The following is an 18,194-nucleotide window of genomic DNA, read 5'->3' as shown; positions in this document are numbered from 1 at the left end:
ATCTCCCATTTAAATTCGGTTTCCAAAATGTATCAGTTAAGTCAACCATATAATATTCAAACAAATTTATGTTATAAAGGAAGGGTAATTTAGGTACTTTATAACCTAAAATAAATTTGAGGGACCTTAGCCATCAAAACATATTATAAAGGACCTCTCCTCATATCAAAAGTAGAGGAGGGACCTTAGGCCAATTTTCCCTTAAATATATGTAAATAAAGTGCATCTAAAAAAGTGAAAAAAAAATTTATTTAATATTAAAAAATATTCACTAAAAATAAAACAAAAACAAAAACAAAAAACAAAAACTCAACTTTTAAAAAACTAAATTCATAAAAGTGAAACCAAACCCACTAATTAATTTTTTCTTTATATGAAACTTTTCTTGTTTTTCTATAAAGCCCACCATTCTCTAATCTTTTGATGTTCCCTCCATGTTTGGGTGAAGAACTCTCTCTCTCTCTCTCTCTCTCTCTCTCTCTCTCTGAGAGTTAGGCCGCCTAATCCTTCTCCAGCTTCGTCATCTCTTCTCGGTAATCTCACTCTTCTTCTATTATCTTCGAAAATGAGTATTTATTACACTTTTTATACTTAAATATTGTTAAATTATCTATTTAATTTTTAAACTATTGATTCAATCTATTAAGTATCTAAATTATATAAATCAAATTCTATTCAGTTTTTTAATCTATCGATTGAATCTATTAAGTTCTTAAATTATCGATTAAATCTATTAAGCCTTTAAAATATTTAATTCCTAAAAAGATTACAAAAAAAAAAAAAATCATAAATATTATAAATTATTAAAAGACCCTGTCAAGTCAAGATTTTATTCCAAAAAAATATTAGATTTCTATTATTTTTAAAAAGTATTTTATTCCATTGTGCATTTAAATTAGTATTAGAGTCTAAACAAAGGCAAGTACAGAATCATTGTAGAAGTTAAGTAAGAAAATATTATAAATAATTACTCTTACCATTATGAAGAAAATTCACCAAAAGAACTGACGTCGACTTTTCTAAAATAAAACTTTCACTAAATAGGGCCTTTTATTGATTTATAATATTTATATGTTGGGAATGGCTTCCCTCCCGTCCGTGATCATGGACTGGAGGGTACTGTTGGGTCATGAGGAATGTGTAAAACTCATCGAGTACCATATGCCTGTACAAAATCACGTTGATCAGATATCGATAGTTATGTGATCAAATCAGATTTTTGTAAGCTGTTTATTTTTCACTATCCATTATTTTTCATACAAAACTGATTTGATTACATAGCTATCGATATCCGATCAATATAATGTTTTATAGAGATATAGTATTCAACGAGTTGGATTATCGAAAAGGGGCCCGTGGTGGGCCCTCACGAGCCCAACAGTACCCTCCAATTACGGACTGGAGGGAAGCCATTCCCTTGTATGTTTATATAAGTTTGAATTAAATAATTTAATGACTCAATATATTCAATTGATAGTTTAAGAATTAAATAGATTTTATTTACATACTTTAGAAGTTTAGTAGGCTCAATCGATAGTTTAGGAATTAAATAAATATTTTGATAATATTTTGGGGCTCAAAAATGTAATAAACCCTAGAAAATAATTTTAAGTAGGTGCTTTTGATTGTACTTATTTACGTTTGGCATGTACTAAATAAGTAAAAAAGTAAAAAAGTCACTATCTTATTTAAGTCACATCATCTTATTTAAATCACATCACCTCTCTAACACATCACATCAAACCCAACCCAAACCCAACCCAAACCCACCAATAAGTCAAAAAGTACATTTTTTTAGGATATCCCAAACCAACCCTAATAAGTTTTGAGTATTTTTTTTAAAAAAATTTATTTGTCCCTTGTTTTAATAATCAATTTTTTTTGAAAGACTTTTTAGATGTGTTTTATATTAGTGAAATGATCATTTGATATTGATAATCATATCGTACTGATAAATTTATTAAAGTAATAAATGAGTGGGTATTTTAGTTTTTATTTATGAATTTTGATTTATTTTTAATTTATTTGTATTGAAATATGACCTAATAAGTATAGGTAGTTGAATTGTATATATATATATATATATATTCTAAATTACAGTGATAAATTGAAGTAAAATTTTTTGGTAAATAAATTCGGTCACCTGGTCGTACCCGCCTCTTATCTCTATCGTATTCACATATATTACATTTGAATTAGTGTAAACTTTGTGATAATTTTTATTTTTTCAAAATACAAGTATGTGTTTAGGGTAAATTGCACTCTGTCCCCATTATGTTTGATTCTTTTATCACTTTGGTTTAATTTTTTTTTATTTGGTCCTTCATGTTTCAAATTGTTTTTTTTTTTTAATTTGTTCTTAAAGCTAACTTTTCTTTAAAATTAGACCCAAAAAAATATCACGTTAATTATCATATGACATAAAAAATATATTATTATATTAAAATTTAGATTTATGTCAAAAGTATAAATTATTTATAATAAAATATTTTTATATCACGTGACTTTCGATATGTAATTTTTTTTTATATCTGATTTTGGATATAAATTAACTTTTAGAGTAAATTGACAAAAACTTAAAACGTAAAAGGCTAAAATGAAAATAAAAAAATTTTAAGAGTCAAACCAAAATGACACAAATCACAAACTGTAGAGATTGTTAGTGTAATTCGCTCTTTATTTAATGTTGACCCCTCTAGATTTAACACTGTAAGATATTATACCTCTGTATCGTTTTGTTAGAATTTCAAAAACCATTGTGAGAATGCTATACGAAGTGGTTGATTAGGATTTGAGAGTTTTCAAACATTTTCAAACAAGTATAAAAAAATAAAAAAAAAATAAAAAAACAAAAAACATCTGTCCAAACTCTCTCTGCACCATTTCTTAGGGTTTTTGAGTGCAGCGCTGCTAGGGGAGGGGGTTTCGGCCTCCAGCCACCTCTCTCCTCTCTCCTCCCTTATTTTTTCTTATGGTTTTTGTCAAATAAATATTGGGAGCTTTTCTTCCCAATCTCATTCTCTTTATGAGGTATTTTCTTTACTAATGATGGAAGTGTGTTGGGTTCTCCTCCTCCATCCTGCTATGTGGATCTGCGTTATCCCTCCTTCTTTGTTGCTCACCTAGTCGTCATCACCATCCCGTCGCTAGATCTGCTACAAATCTAGCCCCATCTCCATGGATCTGGCCGTGTTTGGTTTCAGGTCAAGTTTTCCGATTTTTCTTTTGTTGTTTTTTATTTGGTTTGGTTATGGAGTCCATCAGTGCTTGAAGTAGCCTATCCACTCTGCGGTTGCAACCTATGATCTATCTTAGACATACTCTATAGCCGATTGATTGGCCTCTGCCTTGTAATACAAGCACAAACACGAACACGAGTTGTGCGTTTAAGTATTTTCATAGATTTACTCCTATGTGTTTTTTGATTTATCTTTTCTTTGCTTAGTGTAAGTTTATATGTTAGATAGATTCCTCTTTGAATGTGCCGTTTGGCTTCATTAATGAAATTTTTTTTCTGATAAAAAAAAAATTTACTCTACTTAAGCCAAAATGAACTCGTTCCCCATATAACTTTTTTCACCCTTAAAAAAATTAAAACGAAAAAAAAAAAACCAAACTCACTCATAAGATATATATTCACATAGTTTGTTTCTTTCTTTTTTAATCTATGTATACATCTAGAGGAGTTATTTTACTAATTATCTTTTTTTTTCTTTCTTCTTTTGAGTAAGTTACACTAACCTTTCTTGAGATTCATAAAATATATAGTTATCCCACAATTTTGACATAATTATATTGACATCCCTTTTAGTAATGTTAAATGGATTGAAACTAATCCAAATGATGCAAAAATACAAAAATAAATAAAGTAAAGTATACACTTTTGTGTAAAACAGATGACAGTATCATTTTTTTTCCATCCATATAACAAACAAATTAGTGATGAAAAATGGATTAATTGTTATATGAATTAAAATTCAAGAAAATTTAATATAATTATGTCAAAAATATAAGATCAACTGTAAATTTTTTTTTAATTTCAAGAGAAATGAATGTAATTTACTCATAATATTTATTTAATGTTGACTTATCTGGATTTAACACTATAAGCTATTATATACCTCTTTATCGTTTTGTTAAAATTTGAGAAACCACTGTGAGAATGCTATACAAAGTGGCCGATTGGGATTTGGGATTTTTCTAGCATTTTAAAAAAAGTATAAAAAACTAATGTCCAAACTCTACTTATACCAAAATGAATTTGTTCTCACATTTTTTTAGTATGTAAATAATACACAAAATATTATTAGCTCAAATATGTAAACTTCATATATATATATATATAGATTCTATTCCGCTGTACCCAAAATATATATATATATATATATATAGATAGATAGATTTTATATTCAATAAGTATAATCATCTGAACCAAAATGGTAGGCTCTATCAATATGTGTATTGTTCACAAATTCAGAGATTGTGTGAACAAAATCAAACTCTTCCTCAAACTCTATCAAAACTAAAAATTTATATTAATTACAATTTTTATTTTAAAATATAAAAATATTTATATTAAATAATATTCGGACAATATGGGCAGACTTGAAATTTGTTGTTTTATTTTTTAATAGACTTTAGAATGGAGAATAGACCTGATCTTGGATTGGCTAGGTTTGAAAAAAGACTTTAAATGTTATTATGTAGTAGGAGCCTGACTCGAACCCTCCCAAGCCTGGTCATGTCCGCCCAAGATAGATTACATGTAGATTTTTAATTAAATGAGAGAAACAAAATCATTTTCAACTTTTCTTTTTGTTAAGATTGTAATTAATGTAGTAAATCAACTGGACTAGTTCGGCTGGCCACTGTTGTATGCTCGTATCTAGGAGGTCAGAGGTCAATCTTTACCTCCCTATTATGAGAGCTTTGTTGTATTGAGATTATTTCCTTTCATAATGGGGTTCTTTATGTTGGTGGTTAGTATTGATTATTGATGATAGGGCTCTGTTTTTTGTATTGGTGGTTAGTATTGGTTATTGGGTTAGCATTAGTTATCCACCCAAAAAAAAAAAAAAAAAAAAAAAAATTAGTATTAGTTGTTAGACTATGATGGTTCATTTGAGGTAATTTTCTTCTCATATTTTTAAATATCCTACCAATTGACAAAAATATAATAATAAATAAATAAATAATGAAGTAGTAAAATAAAAATCGACCTTGGTTCCCAACGAGCAATCTTAAGAAAACTTTTTAGCTAAATATTCATCTTGATTTGAACTCTTAAGTAATTTGATTATGTACAGATTACATTCTAATTACTGTGATTTAGCCTGGGAGGTGATGGTTTCCAGATATGAATTTTGAACCAAATCTCTCCAATTTTTTTTTTTTTTTTGTCAATCGATAAATACTAAAAAATCTAAAAATTCCGAAGATATTAATTTGTGATTATGTATCAATTTTAAACAGTAAATAACAATCTCAATCAAACAATCACAAACGAATCAACACAACGATTTAACAAGGAAAAACTACAATTGGAGCACCTCCAATTGTGATAAAAAAAATCACTGGTCAAAGTCACAAAACAATCATCTAAGAAGACAAAAAAAGGAATTACACAAATGTACTCTCAATTACCTAGCGAATTCACGTCAAAATTGAACCGACCCCAATCTGCCTCTTCCACCGCCATCTTCACCTCGAAATTGTCTTGCCCAATGTTGAATCTACAACGCTGATTCTGAATTCATGACAATGTGCTACTCCGGAATCCACCAAAGTTTCAGGCCCAAATTTCTTGAAATTCACTGAAGAACAACTTTCTCTTTTGTTAATAAAATCTCTTGATGATGTTGATATAAAATTTATGGATCCATTGATCGCTCTAAATCATCAAGGAAACACTCATAAAGCACCCTTTAATATAAAACACTTTATTTTTTTCTTCCTCTTTGAAAATCTGGACGGCACAAACCCTAAAACGAGCAAATAGCGCACTTTATAATAACCTAGATCGTGAAGACCGCTCGAGCAGTATGACTAAAGGCGGTGCGAAACATATAAGCTGACCGCTCGAGTGCAACTTTCACTACTCGAGCAGTAAAACTTTCTTCCTAGAAGTTTAGACGCTCTGAAAAAATACTAGATGATCATTTTCTTTTCTTGAACGCACAAATGATAGTTCGAGTGGTCAAACAACCTCAACCTCAACCACAAATGATAGTCCCTCAACCAAGCCCCCCCGCCATGAGGTGCTGCCCCTTGGACCCCCGTGAGCTAGCCGGGCAGCTCGATCTTAGTACTTAGTCAGTAAAATGGAAAACATGAAAGGTTTAAGATCACAAATTCCTCTGCATAGGTAAAATTTGGGTTAGATTTACACATAAATACTCATAGTTTCGCTGAAATAAAAGATCGAATACAATTACAACTAAAAGAAATTTTGACAAATGAGATTGCCAATAATAAAAACTTAACAAATACAAATATGATAAATATTTAAATTATCAAATAGACTACTAGTCCACAATAATTAGAAAGTTAACAAAACCTAACAAGCTCACTAAGTCCAATCCCAACAACCACTATTAACTACATACAACGCCCATAATGAGAGAGAAATAAATTACCATCACAAAGGATATCAAAATACTATTCATAAGAGTTGAAACCGAGACATTATACCACGAAATGTGTTACACAATCACTAGGTCAAATGTCATAGTTCAAATCTGCTATTATATCAATTTAGTATTTGTGGTTCTAATTGCATTGATTTTATCTTTTAATTTTTTATATTATGTCAACTTAATTCAATTAAAAACGTTTACTTAAAAATCTATACTATATATAATTACAAAACATTGTAAGGTTTTTAAACTTAAAAGTCTTCACCCTTTTTTTTTTTTTTTTGAATTTATTAAGTATTAAATACATTTGTCGTTAAGTCATTAGTTGCTTAATATGGTAATGTTTCTCATATTCTTTCTATATCAATATGAAAATTTTGAAAATTATTTAAATTAACTACTTCTATTTGAAATTTAAATATATTCATTGTTTATCCTATAAAAAAAATTGTTTTTCATCAAAATTTCTAGATTTATAATTCTTTTAAAAAAATTACCATATTTAGTGTATAAAAGATGCATTACAAAAATTATGACTTCTTATTTTATGCAATCAGTATATTATTTTACCTATGTAAGTATAAACAACATTTGGAAAGTTCACCAAATAAATCTAAAATATGAATACATGTATGTTGCAGATTACTAAATTTTGATTTCTTATTATTTAAAATCTTGCAATATGTTTAAATTCTTTTGCACAATATGTTCAAATTTGTAGGACAATAATTTTTTTATCTGGTAATCTTGTTCAAATTTGTAGGACAATAATTTTTTTATCTGGTAATCCCGTTTGTACTTTGCCACTAAAGTAAGAGTGGTAAACTTACAAATAAGATCACTAGATAAATGTATTATTGTCTTAAAAAATTAATAAGTGTCATGTATTTTACATGTATCTTGATTTCATTTAAATGTCTAACAAAGTCGCAACGAAAGGTGTAAAATGTAACAAGATACTCTTTGAGGTGATTACTGTTGAGTTTTAAAGTTCATAGGGACAAAGTGCAAATAAATCATAATTTAAAGAGATTTTCTATAATTTACCCTAAAATTAATCCAGAATGATGTGACACGAGAACACTTTTATAATTATGAGTCACAATAAGAAACACTTTGCCTTCAAATAAAAAGTCACAAAAAACTACACCATTAAAACATAAAATTTATATACAAAAAATTTGTTTGTATAGATAATATTAACTCATAACAAGTCATTAACAAACACAATTTTTATGAGTAAAACTCATCAAGGATGTAACATCGACATTTTTATAAGGAAAATGTTGAAAATAATCTTTAGAGTTATTATTGAAAAATGTGTAAAAAGTGTGAAATTATATAAAAGTGTTTTGAAAAATGTGAAGAGTAGATTGAGTATATAAATATTTTAGTATTATGTGATTGTTATTGCCAATCCTCAGGACTATTATTAGAAATACTTTTTTTTATAATTATTAGCCACAATGATAAATGCGTTGAATATATTTATAAGTGAATGCTAACAAGTGCCCTAGAGTATATTGTGCAATACTGAGATCTATGTAAAAAATATTTTGAAAATTATAAAAATGCTTAAAAAATTCAAATCAATAATAATTATTATAAAATTGATGAAAGTGTCTTGCTATTTTTATTTTTATGTTTTTGTCTTTTTTCTTGTTCCCTAATAATACTTGTTAGCCAGACACAAGAGTATTTCCAACACCACCTTTAAATTTGGATATGCCAAATTTATTTGAAAGTCTGAGTGGCGTTTTTGATATTTTGCAATTTAACATATCCAGATATAAATATTTACCAAAATGTCTATTATTATTATTATTATTATTATTATTGTTATTATTATTATTATTATTATTGACCTCTATCTAAAAATGGGCCCATTTAATAAATAAATTGAACAAAAATTGATTTCGTGGTTCACGTCAAATTTGATAAAGGATGTTAAATGTCAAATAAGATTTTGATATATTTCTTAGGAGCAATGCTACGTACATCGAATTTGGTTTTGTCTCAAATGGCTTGAATTTTGTCTAGCCGATCGTTCGGTAAAAAAGGCTCACAGCTATGGTTAACAAGATGTCAACCGCAGTAGACAAGTACTTCACCCGGTCATCCGGCCGGTCGTCCAATGAACACAAATTCAAGCCATTCAAAACAGCTCAATTTGAGACGGTAAGGATTTCTCATTTCTTAGAGCTTCCGACACTTTCCCACATGTCATTTAAGATTTAGCATTATCCTTAAGAAAAATGCTTCGGAGCACTAATTAGTGCTCCCACTAATTAGGTGGCAGTGGGTCCCGTCATTAATGATGTGATGTTTTGATCTTGGAGTTGTATTTTTTTATTTTTTTTTTACTTTTTTAATGTATTAGTGCTATTAGTGGTGATGTTTTTAGTGGGATGAATCATTGTTGTTATCCTTAAACCCTTGAAGATGCTCTGACATTGTAAGCAAACTGTTGACTTTTTGTGTTGATGGATAATGATTATTGACTGAATAGCCTTTAATAATATAATATACTTGGTTGGAGCATAATGAGATAGATGTCAAAAGTAACATCCTTGTCTTGAGGAGTCATCTCTTAAACAGAGGCTGCTGCTGCTAGTAACATCCTTGTCTTGGGGTTTGTGGCTGCTGCAGTTGCATTTTGTTTGGCTCCATTGGATGGTTTTGTTTATAATGTATTTTGTTGTGGTTATGTTGGTTGTGATTGTGATGCTTTTGTGTTAGGATTTGTTAGTTGATTGGTTCTGTATTGCAAAACTGGCTGATGATCAGCCTTTGGGTGGTTGGTTTAGCGTTGGTTTGACTTGAGTGTTGCTGTCAATTTAGTGGGGATTCGCTAAGCGCTGATGCTATTTTACCTTAGCTCCCGCTTTTGACGTAATTATGTTATACTCTTTATTACATCAATAACATTTTCCTTTTGCTGATAAAATAATAATAATAATAATAATAATAAAATAAAAACAACAACAACAAAGGCTACCAGTGGTTTTGTTAGAAGGTAAATTGTTTTGGAAAATTAGTTTGTCTTTTTTTAAAAATGATTTTAAAAAATTGTTTTAGGGAGAGACTTTTAAAAAAAATGATTGATTTGATGTGCATGAGAAAGAGGGTGATTTTGAAAAGTAGATAATCAAACAAAATTTTGAGATTTCTTTTAAAAAAATTTCTTTAATATAATTATTCTTGAAAATTTGTTTGTAGAAAAAAAATTTCAAAATTTTTTCTGAAAAACAAACCAAACAAGACCATTGTAATTCTATATACCAACTCGTGTTTTGTAATTTAATAATATTTGTATTTGGAGACAACGACCCATATATACTTCTTTAACATCCTTCATTAGAAGTACTCCACTGAAAACATTGGCCACCAGTGGTTTGTGATTTTGAGTGTCAACTCAACAAATCGTACCTGGGTTTTGTATTTTTATTCTCTATTTTGACCTGCTTAAGATACATCTTTTCGAATAATGTCAAATCAGTTGGACATAAAAAAAACAACAATGATTCATCCCCTTTTCCTCCCACTCCCTTTGACCCCCTCTTTTTCTCATTGGTTACATTTTCTTTTTCTTTTTCTTTTTTTTCCTGCTCCTCCAATCACCACCCGCCACGTGACAAAGGGGGGTGAGGGGTGACCCCAAAAGGGGGTCCCAAACATTATTCTAAAAAAAATAAGAAAAAAATCTCATTTTTATGAGATATAAGTCACTTCTTGTAATTAGTACAAGGTTTTTAATTTTTAATTTTTAGGTTAAATTATACCCGTGGTTCCTATATTTTACTTCTTATGCTATTTTGGTCTCCATATTTTTAATTGACTCAATTTTGACTCTTAATTTTAAATCTTATTTCAATTTAGTTCAATTAATGATATCTTTAGTGTTTTTTACGAAAAATTATCACTAACTTGGTTGAGATTAACTCACTAAGTTTAGTAAGTTTATTATTTATTTACAAAAATTACCAATAGGTCCTAATAGTTTGACCTAATTACCTTCAAGCTCTATTGAAAATAAGTTGTAGTAAAATTATCGCTAAAAATAATTTTTTTGTGGCAATTTTTTTGCATGTCATTAAAAACTAATAATTAGTGACTTTTTTTAATCACGATTTTTATAAATTATTGTTATAACTTACAATTAGTGACTTTTTTTGTGTCCAATTTTCAAAATGTCGTTGAAAGTTGAAAATTAATGACTTTTTTTGTGAATTTTTTTTTAAACTTTCGCTAAAACTTATAATTAGTGATATTTTTTGTGACAAAATTTTCAAACTGTCACTGAAAATTAACAATTAGTGACATTCTTTAATAGTGTTTGATGAAAAACGTCATTAATTATTATAAGACCTATTAGACAATAAATCCACCTATTAAAACTTACACATAAGTTCCTCTTATTATATTGCCCTTCAAAATATGACACATAACACTTATGTGCATATTTTTCATGAAAGATGCTAAGAGTTGTAATAAATTAGACCAAATTAAGACAAAATTATATATTCAGTGTCAAAATTGAGTCAATAATCAAAATGACGTAAGAGTCAAAATATAGGGATCACAGTCATAATTTGTCCTTTATTTTATATGCCAAACGTGCACCTAATAAATTTTCGTAGTGTAAATTTATTTAAAAATGCCTCACTGATAAGCAATTGAACCTATATTTGGTGACCTTTCTGATTAAAAATGTAGAGATCTGTATTTGTATAATACTGCTATGGACACAATTACTGAATAACTGCACTCTGTGATAACGTAACTACAATACTACTATTATTAGAAACTAGGGGCTTATGGTCAGACCATCTCTCTCTCTCTCTCTCTCTCTCTCTCTCTCTCTCCATACATGCATATATATAAATAGGATCAATATATTGTCTTGTCTTATATTTTATTTGAATTGTAGCACTTCTAGTAGACAATAATGGCTCAAATCTCTGAAGTTAAAAGCAACCATGGAGTTGTTTGTTTGGATATTAAAGATAGTGATCTCAATCTCAACTCTCCAAGCTCTGTGCCCAACAACAATGAACACTCAGGCTTCTATTTCACTGCGCCTTTCATTCAAAAGGTCATATCACGTGTTCTACTCTTTTGTTGTTTTTACAGCATTTTAATATTGTGCATTCACTAACCCACATTGTCCTTTTTGGTTTCATAGCTTATATAAGTTGCATTTTTTGTTTCTCTTCATTTATGACATGTTGGAGCAATTGGAATGATAAGTGAAATGGGTCAAGCTCTAGGTTGGCTAGGGGTAAAAATGTAATTTTGGTGAATGAGTTAGAAATTGCTCCAAACTTTAGTAGCTCCATTGGAATTGGCCTAATGATGAAAATGTAAAAAGTTTTTATGATCTAAGCTGGGTTTGAAAATTTCGTTGTTTATTTGCGCTTTTGAAATTGCATATTAATTTTCATTTTTGAAAACTTTTCTTTTACGAATAATTTTATTTAGAAATTTATGTTTTAATGCATTTTCCTTTTTTTTTTATAAATAATTTTCTTTATGACTTCATTTTTTGTCAGGAATATAATTACTCAATTGTAGATAAAGGTTTCATATATACTTCTCGAAGTAAACTCGCTTTTCTTTCTTTAAGAACTTTGGTTTACTAAAATAGTATTTAAATTTTCTTTGCCTAACAGCTATATCTTAAGCATAATTTTATTCAATTTTTATACCACAAACTCATTTGAATGCTTTTAGCATCTAACCAAAATACTTCAAAAGCAAATGAAACCGGTTATTTTCTCTTATTTGTTCATATGACTTTAAAAGATTATGAAACAATTATAACCAAAGTGTTGGATTTATAAATAGCAGGTGATAGCGGAGTTGGGAGGAACATACTTGCTGATATTTGGTGGTTGTGCGGTGGTGGTGGTGAATTTAGGCAGGGACAATGTGGTGACATTCCCCGGAATAGCAATTGCATGGGGATTACTTGTGATGGTTCTCGTTTACTCTATTTCTCACATCTCTGGTGCTCATTTTAACCCTGCTATCACCATTGCTTTTGCTTCTTGCAATAGATTTCCATGGAAGCGGGTAATTAAAAAATATATTCTTTTATTTGACTCCCTTGCCCATTTAGATCAGTCCTAATGCCTCTTATTTCTTGCATAAACTCGGGTCTCATTTGGCTGGCAGCTTTTTATTTATTTTTAAATAAATAAATAAATAAATTTCTGTCAAAATTTTGAACATTTTAGATTTGTTTATACCAGACATTTGTGTTCCATATAACATTGTTCACGTGGTACTCCCAACTAATCGTGTACTGGAAAATTTTACGGGTGAAAAATTGTTAACCCACCTTGTTAGCTAGTTAGGAAACAATGAGTAACTTAGTTTATGTCGAGATTTTTCTTTGACAGTAAGCATCAGATAGACAATATCGCATAATATAGTAAAACTATCCTTTTCAGATCAATATAATTTTTTTTTAATTATATATTATTATTTTATAAATAAGCCTCACACATGATTCGATCAAAGTGGACCTATGGAGAAGTCGGGAGAAGTCGGACCCAGGGCCAGTCTTGAGATTTCCGAGGCTTAAGGCGAACTTTGGGAATGGGGCCCCTCTTACATTGAAAAAAAAAAAAAAGTTTATAGATAAAACAATAAGTTACAACAACTTTTTTATTTGTTTATAATCACAAAAAATTTACTTGCATATATAATCATTTATAAAATTATAAACAAAAATTTACTTTCATGTATTAAGATAGGAAGTAATCATTACAAATACTCCAAAAAAAATAAAAATATGGTCTTGTTGTTTTATAGTTTAGCAATATCCAGTTTATAATTGAACCAACTATCACATAAACATTACTCTTCTCACATTTTTAGCTGCAAAATCACTAATGAAGCATGCATAATCGAATTTATCCATCATATCATTTTCAATAGATAACAAAGCCAACCTATTCAATCTTTCTTGTGACATGGTTGATCGAAGTATGAATGTGACAATGTGTTTTCTTTCTTTCTGGTTTGTCTGTGTTTATTTAACTAAATTTATTTTATTTTATTTTATTTAGTTTAGTTTGACGCAGTAGGTTGTAACTCTTAAGATCTGTGGACTGCGTTTCTTTTTTTTCTTTTTCTTTTTTGGGCCTCATGTTCAGTTGGGCCTATAGTATTTGGACCTTTTTTTTATATCTAAAACACAAAATTATATTTGGGACTCCTGTTTTCAGCTCAAATTTGGAGGCCCAAGGCGCAGGCCTCTCTTACCCGCCCTCAGGGCCGGGCCTGGTCAGACCCTTGTTATGGACAGAAATTTGAATGTTGTATTCTAACCATTTCTTTTATTTTTGTGTTTAATTACTACTAGGTACCGGCATATATTGCAGCTCAAGTTGTAGGATCAACACTAGCAAGTGGAACCCTAAGACTAATATTCAATGGAAAGTATGATCACTTTGCAGGAACAGCTCCGGCTCCGGGAGGGTCGGATGTTCAGTCTCTGATACTGGAGTTCATTATCACTTTCTTCCTCATGTTTGTCGTATGCAGTATCGCCACCGATGACAGAGCTGTTAGATCTTATTCTTCACCTCATCATTAACTCAAAGTTCTAATTGTAACACACAAATTAGGGTATTCTAAGAATGGTAACATATATAATATTATAATAGATTGGACATTGGACTAGCTTCTTTGAAGCCCTTTTAATTTTTATTGTATTTGTTAATAATGATAATAATAATAATAATATAGTATACATGATTTTGATTCTTGTACATCATCATCATCGTCTAATTTCTTGTTGTTTTTGTTGTTCATTTGCAGATCAAAGAACTTGCTGGGCTTGTTATTGGAGCTACAGTCTCAGTTAATGTATTTTTTGCAGGGTATGTAATTCATTCATATTAGTTACAACTTATGCACAAGTCAACCAAATTTTCTTTTCTTTATTTGGTACAATTAAAAACCCATTTAAGCTTCACCATCACAGAAGTGGCATGTCCATGTCTGAGTCTGACTGGTGCTTGCTCTAACCATTATTTCGTAGTACAAAGTAGCATGTCGAAATGGTGTTTTCGGACAAATAAGAACAGTCGTCATGAGAAACCACTTTTGTCAACTGAATGAGAGACAAAATTGGCTCTATCAATTCTTGATATTACAATTTTGCTACAGACAGAAAATGCAAAGTGCATAAAATAGATACACCTCTTGTATTTATGTGTTATTCGATTTTGGGATAGTAATGGTAATGAAATAGATAAATCTTGTTGGTTTCAATGACAAGAAACCTTCTCTGCAGCAAGAAAACTCAAGATGGGGAAATTTTGAATATGCAGGCCAATTACAGGGGCATCAATGAATCCGGCAAGGAGTTTGGGGCCAGCAATCGTATGGAACCAGTACAAGGGTCTGTGGATTTACATAGTTGGTCCTACTTTTGGTGCTGTAGGGGCTGCTTTGGTCTATAACATCTTCAGGCCAAAAACAGACGAGTCTTTGCCTAGCATTACCAAGACTTGGTCTTGTTGCCACAGAGGCTCGGGTAGAATCTCCTCTAGTTAACCCAAAATGCTCCCATTTTCTGACTCTGAATGCTCTCCTCTTCCTCAAGGAGACTAACTAGTTAGGAGATTTGTAATGGAAATCAAAACTCCACTTGTGAACTTTCTCTAGTTCACTTGTTATCTATATGTATAAATGTGTTTTGGATGTACATCTCAGTGTATTTGGATCTTCTCTACTTTATAATGGAATAGCAATTCTCATTTTGTAATCAATGACAGAAAAATTTTCATCAACAAATCTGTTCTTTAAATTTGAGAATGGTTAAAGGTAAGTTTACCATGTGAAATGTGGCCTAATTACAATATCCAACTGTGTGGGTGATTTTCTAACCACACTACCAAATAGGTACCCAGCTGGAGAGCACCGGCAGAATAGATTAAGCCCGAACGACCTGCAACAGAAAGAAAAGTTTCCGACGGTGGCTCGTCCACCCGGGAGCACTCCAACGATCAAGTCAGTACTCAATATCTCTCAAAGATAACCAATAATGCTTAACTCACTAGACAGAATATCAAAAGCATATCTTAGACCCATGGGGGTGCCTCTTTTTTATAGCCAACATAAACCTAGTCCCAATAGAAGCCTAACTTCTATGGACTCAGGATTATTGCTAATCTTGGACTCCCAGTAAGATTAGGATAAACTCTCTAAGAGTCTTATCTTAATCCAAACTGAAGTCTTCTCTCATTCTAGGACTCTTGCCCCTCATCCGCTTATCTCGGATTCCGATATCTTCGGAGGTAACCTCGGCCTATCCGAGATGACCTCGGCATAACATCCAGGACACGTGGCACCTCGGCTGACACGTCGGCGTCACCTTGGCCACGTGTTGGTACTCAGAAAATATATCCCCACAACTGCCCCCTAGGTTCTATTACCTCGGTATTCTGAGGTGATGGAACCTACACTGTTCGTTCATCTGTGCCCCTCTGTCCGAGATCAACTCGCTGACCTCAAAGTTCCTTGGACTTTACTGTCCACTTCTGTCAAGTATCAAGCTTCATGCTTTCCAAGCTGCTCGAGATCACACCTCCTAGCCGAGGTTCTTGTTCCATTAATTCGTATACTCCAAGAGCTTTGCAACTGTTCCACTCATATTCTTTGGTGGGTTCCCGACTTCCAGTCATCTATTTGACTCCAGCGATCTTTATATCGGCGTTCATTTCTCTTGGTAGGCTCATAAACTCTTTTATTAAGCTCAATCTTTCATAACTCTTCTGAATCTGTTTACTTGCCCTCTGTTGTCTTCTATTTTCGTCTATTTTCAAGTTTTGAATTGTTTGAACGCCTGGCACTGTCCTTGCCATATCCGCTTTCTGTTGCTAGCATCGTGTCTGGGTCATTACTTTCTTGTTCTTCACATACTTACTTAGTGCCTGTGCCTTTGGCTTTATTCTTGAACTTTGTCGTCTTCTTGACTCTGATTTTTCTCTTTTTTCATTCAATCCTCTGGTTTTTTCTCTTTCTAGCTCTTTTGCTTAAATCCGTCATTGTTTCAAGCTTTCAAGCTCTGCAACTGTTTTCGCTCCTCTCCTCCGGTGAAGCTTACGTCATTCTGTCATTTTCGCATCCGTCGTCAGACTTCGGCAATTCTTATTCCGGCTTCCCTCTTTCTGGTAAGCCATTGTTTCTCCTGGTTTTATTTCTTGTTGCTTTCCAAGAAGCGACCATTGCTGTTTTACCCGTTGTTTCCAAATCATCTTCTTGAATACATACTGTTCACACATCTATTGATTTCTGCCACTGTTCTTGGCTTGACACACCTGTACAATCTTTTTGTCTTGATTTCCTGATAGCTTCTTCACCATTCTTGATTACGAATTACATTCTTATTTCTGTTTTCTGTGTCTTTTTCCAGATTCTTGCTTTCAATCCTTGCCTTCAAACTCCGAGGTGTCAATCGGCGAGAAGAGCTTTGATCAAACTCTTCGGGAGATCGATGCTGAGCTCGAGGCCGAGAAGGCTGCTGAGAAATCTCTGTCTTCTATATCCTGCCATTGATGCCGAGTAGTTTTGTTTCCTTCTTTTACTCCTTGTACCTTGTACCTTATACTTTGTCCTTCTTTGTATGCTTTTAATCCGGCCGACGTGCCATTTTTGTAGTCTGAATAATTTATTTTTCAATATTCAGGTCGAAGTGCCTTCTTTCTTCTTTAAATGCATTTCTCTAATTTCTTCTTTGAATGAATGTCTTCTTTTTTCTGCTCTTGTATGATTCTATACTTAGAATAATTTGCATGTCTTCAAAGTACACCTTGACTGTGCAATCTCTTCGGGTAAAATACCTCTGTCACAACTTCTAATCTTGCTCATCTCGGCCTTGTCCTAACACTTGAAAATATTGTAACAAATATTTTCACAAGTGTTGCTTAGGACTTGTCACTTTCTCAATGTCTTCTATCAAGACTTCAGTTTTCCATATTTCAAGTTTTGACAACCTGGTAGCTTCGGCAAGTACGCAGATTAGTGGTGAATATATCTTTTGTACTGATCAAAGATATAATAAATAGAAATTATGAGATTATTGATCAATTGTAGCACTATTAAGAGTTGGGTTACTGTTAATTACTTCGGGGAGTTACACGATTCTTCTGCAATTAAAGTTCGTTTGTTAAACACACGATATGTTTTACTTGTTCAAAAATAACCAAGGAAAATAACTTCATCAGATTTAGAATAAAATTTTTCCAAGTTATCTTTGCCATTGTTCAAAATAAAACATTTACAACCAAAGGCGTGAAAATGACTTACGTTTGGTTTTCTTCCTTTCCATAGCTCATATGGGGTTTTCTTTAAAATGGGTCTAATCATAGCCCAATTTACAATGTAGCAAGCAGTATGAACGGCTTCGGTCCAAAAATATTTTGGTAAAGAATTTTCAAAAAGCATGGTCCTAGCCATATCTTCTAGAGTCCTATTCTTCCTCTCAACTACATCATTATGTTGAGGAGTTCTAGGAGCCGAAAAATTATGGTCTATACCATT

The 18,194-nt window shown here is 31.4% G+C and overlaps 1 protein-coding gene across 1 annotated transcript; it reads left to right on the top strand.

The window, feature by feature from the left end:
• The first annotated feature begins 402 nt into the window (after window positions 1-402).
• Window positions 403-15,421, top strand: LOC114306150 (aquaporin NIP1-1). Its single transcript, XM_082887594.1, has 6 exons — window positions 403-533; window positions 11,566-11,730; window positions 12,486-12,710; window positions 14,008-14,211; window positions 14,466-14,527; window positions 14,981-15,421. Exons 2-6 carry the CDS (start codon window positions 11,584-11,586, stop codon window positions 15,204-15,206), a joined length of 864 nt encoding a protein of 287 aa, XP_082743720.1. The 5' UTR covers window positions 403-533; window positions 11,566-11,583; the 3' UTR covers window positions 15,207-15,421.
• The last annotated feature ends 2,773 nt before the right edge of the window (window positions 15,422-18,194 follow it).

The sequence above is a fragment of the Camellia sinensis genome, chromosome 9, assembly GCF_055761805.1.
Source record: "Camellia sinensis isolate YWXY chromosome 9, ASM5576180v1, whole genome shotgun sequence".
Lineage (NCBI taxonomy): Eukaryota > Viridiplantae > Streptophyta > Magnoliopsida > Ericales > Theaceae > Camellia > Camellia sinensis.
Note: the sequence above shows the minus strand (reverse complement) of the source record. Positions and strands in the feature narration are given on the sequence as shown.

Bases quoted from the DNA above. Each gene is read 5' to 3' on its own strand.
- LOC114306150 (XM_082887594.1), top strand. From the start codon at position 11,584: ATGGCTCAAATCTCTGAAGTTAAAAGCAACCATGGAGTTGTTTGTTTG. The intron at 11,731-12,485 runs GTCATATCACGT...TATAAATAGCAG, and splicing joins CTGCGCCTTTCATTCAAAAG to GTGATAGCGGAGTTGGGAGG. The intron at 14,528-14,980 runs GTATGTAATTCA...TTGAATATGCAG, and splicing joins GTTAATGTATTTTTTGCAGG to GCCAATTACAGGGGCATCAA.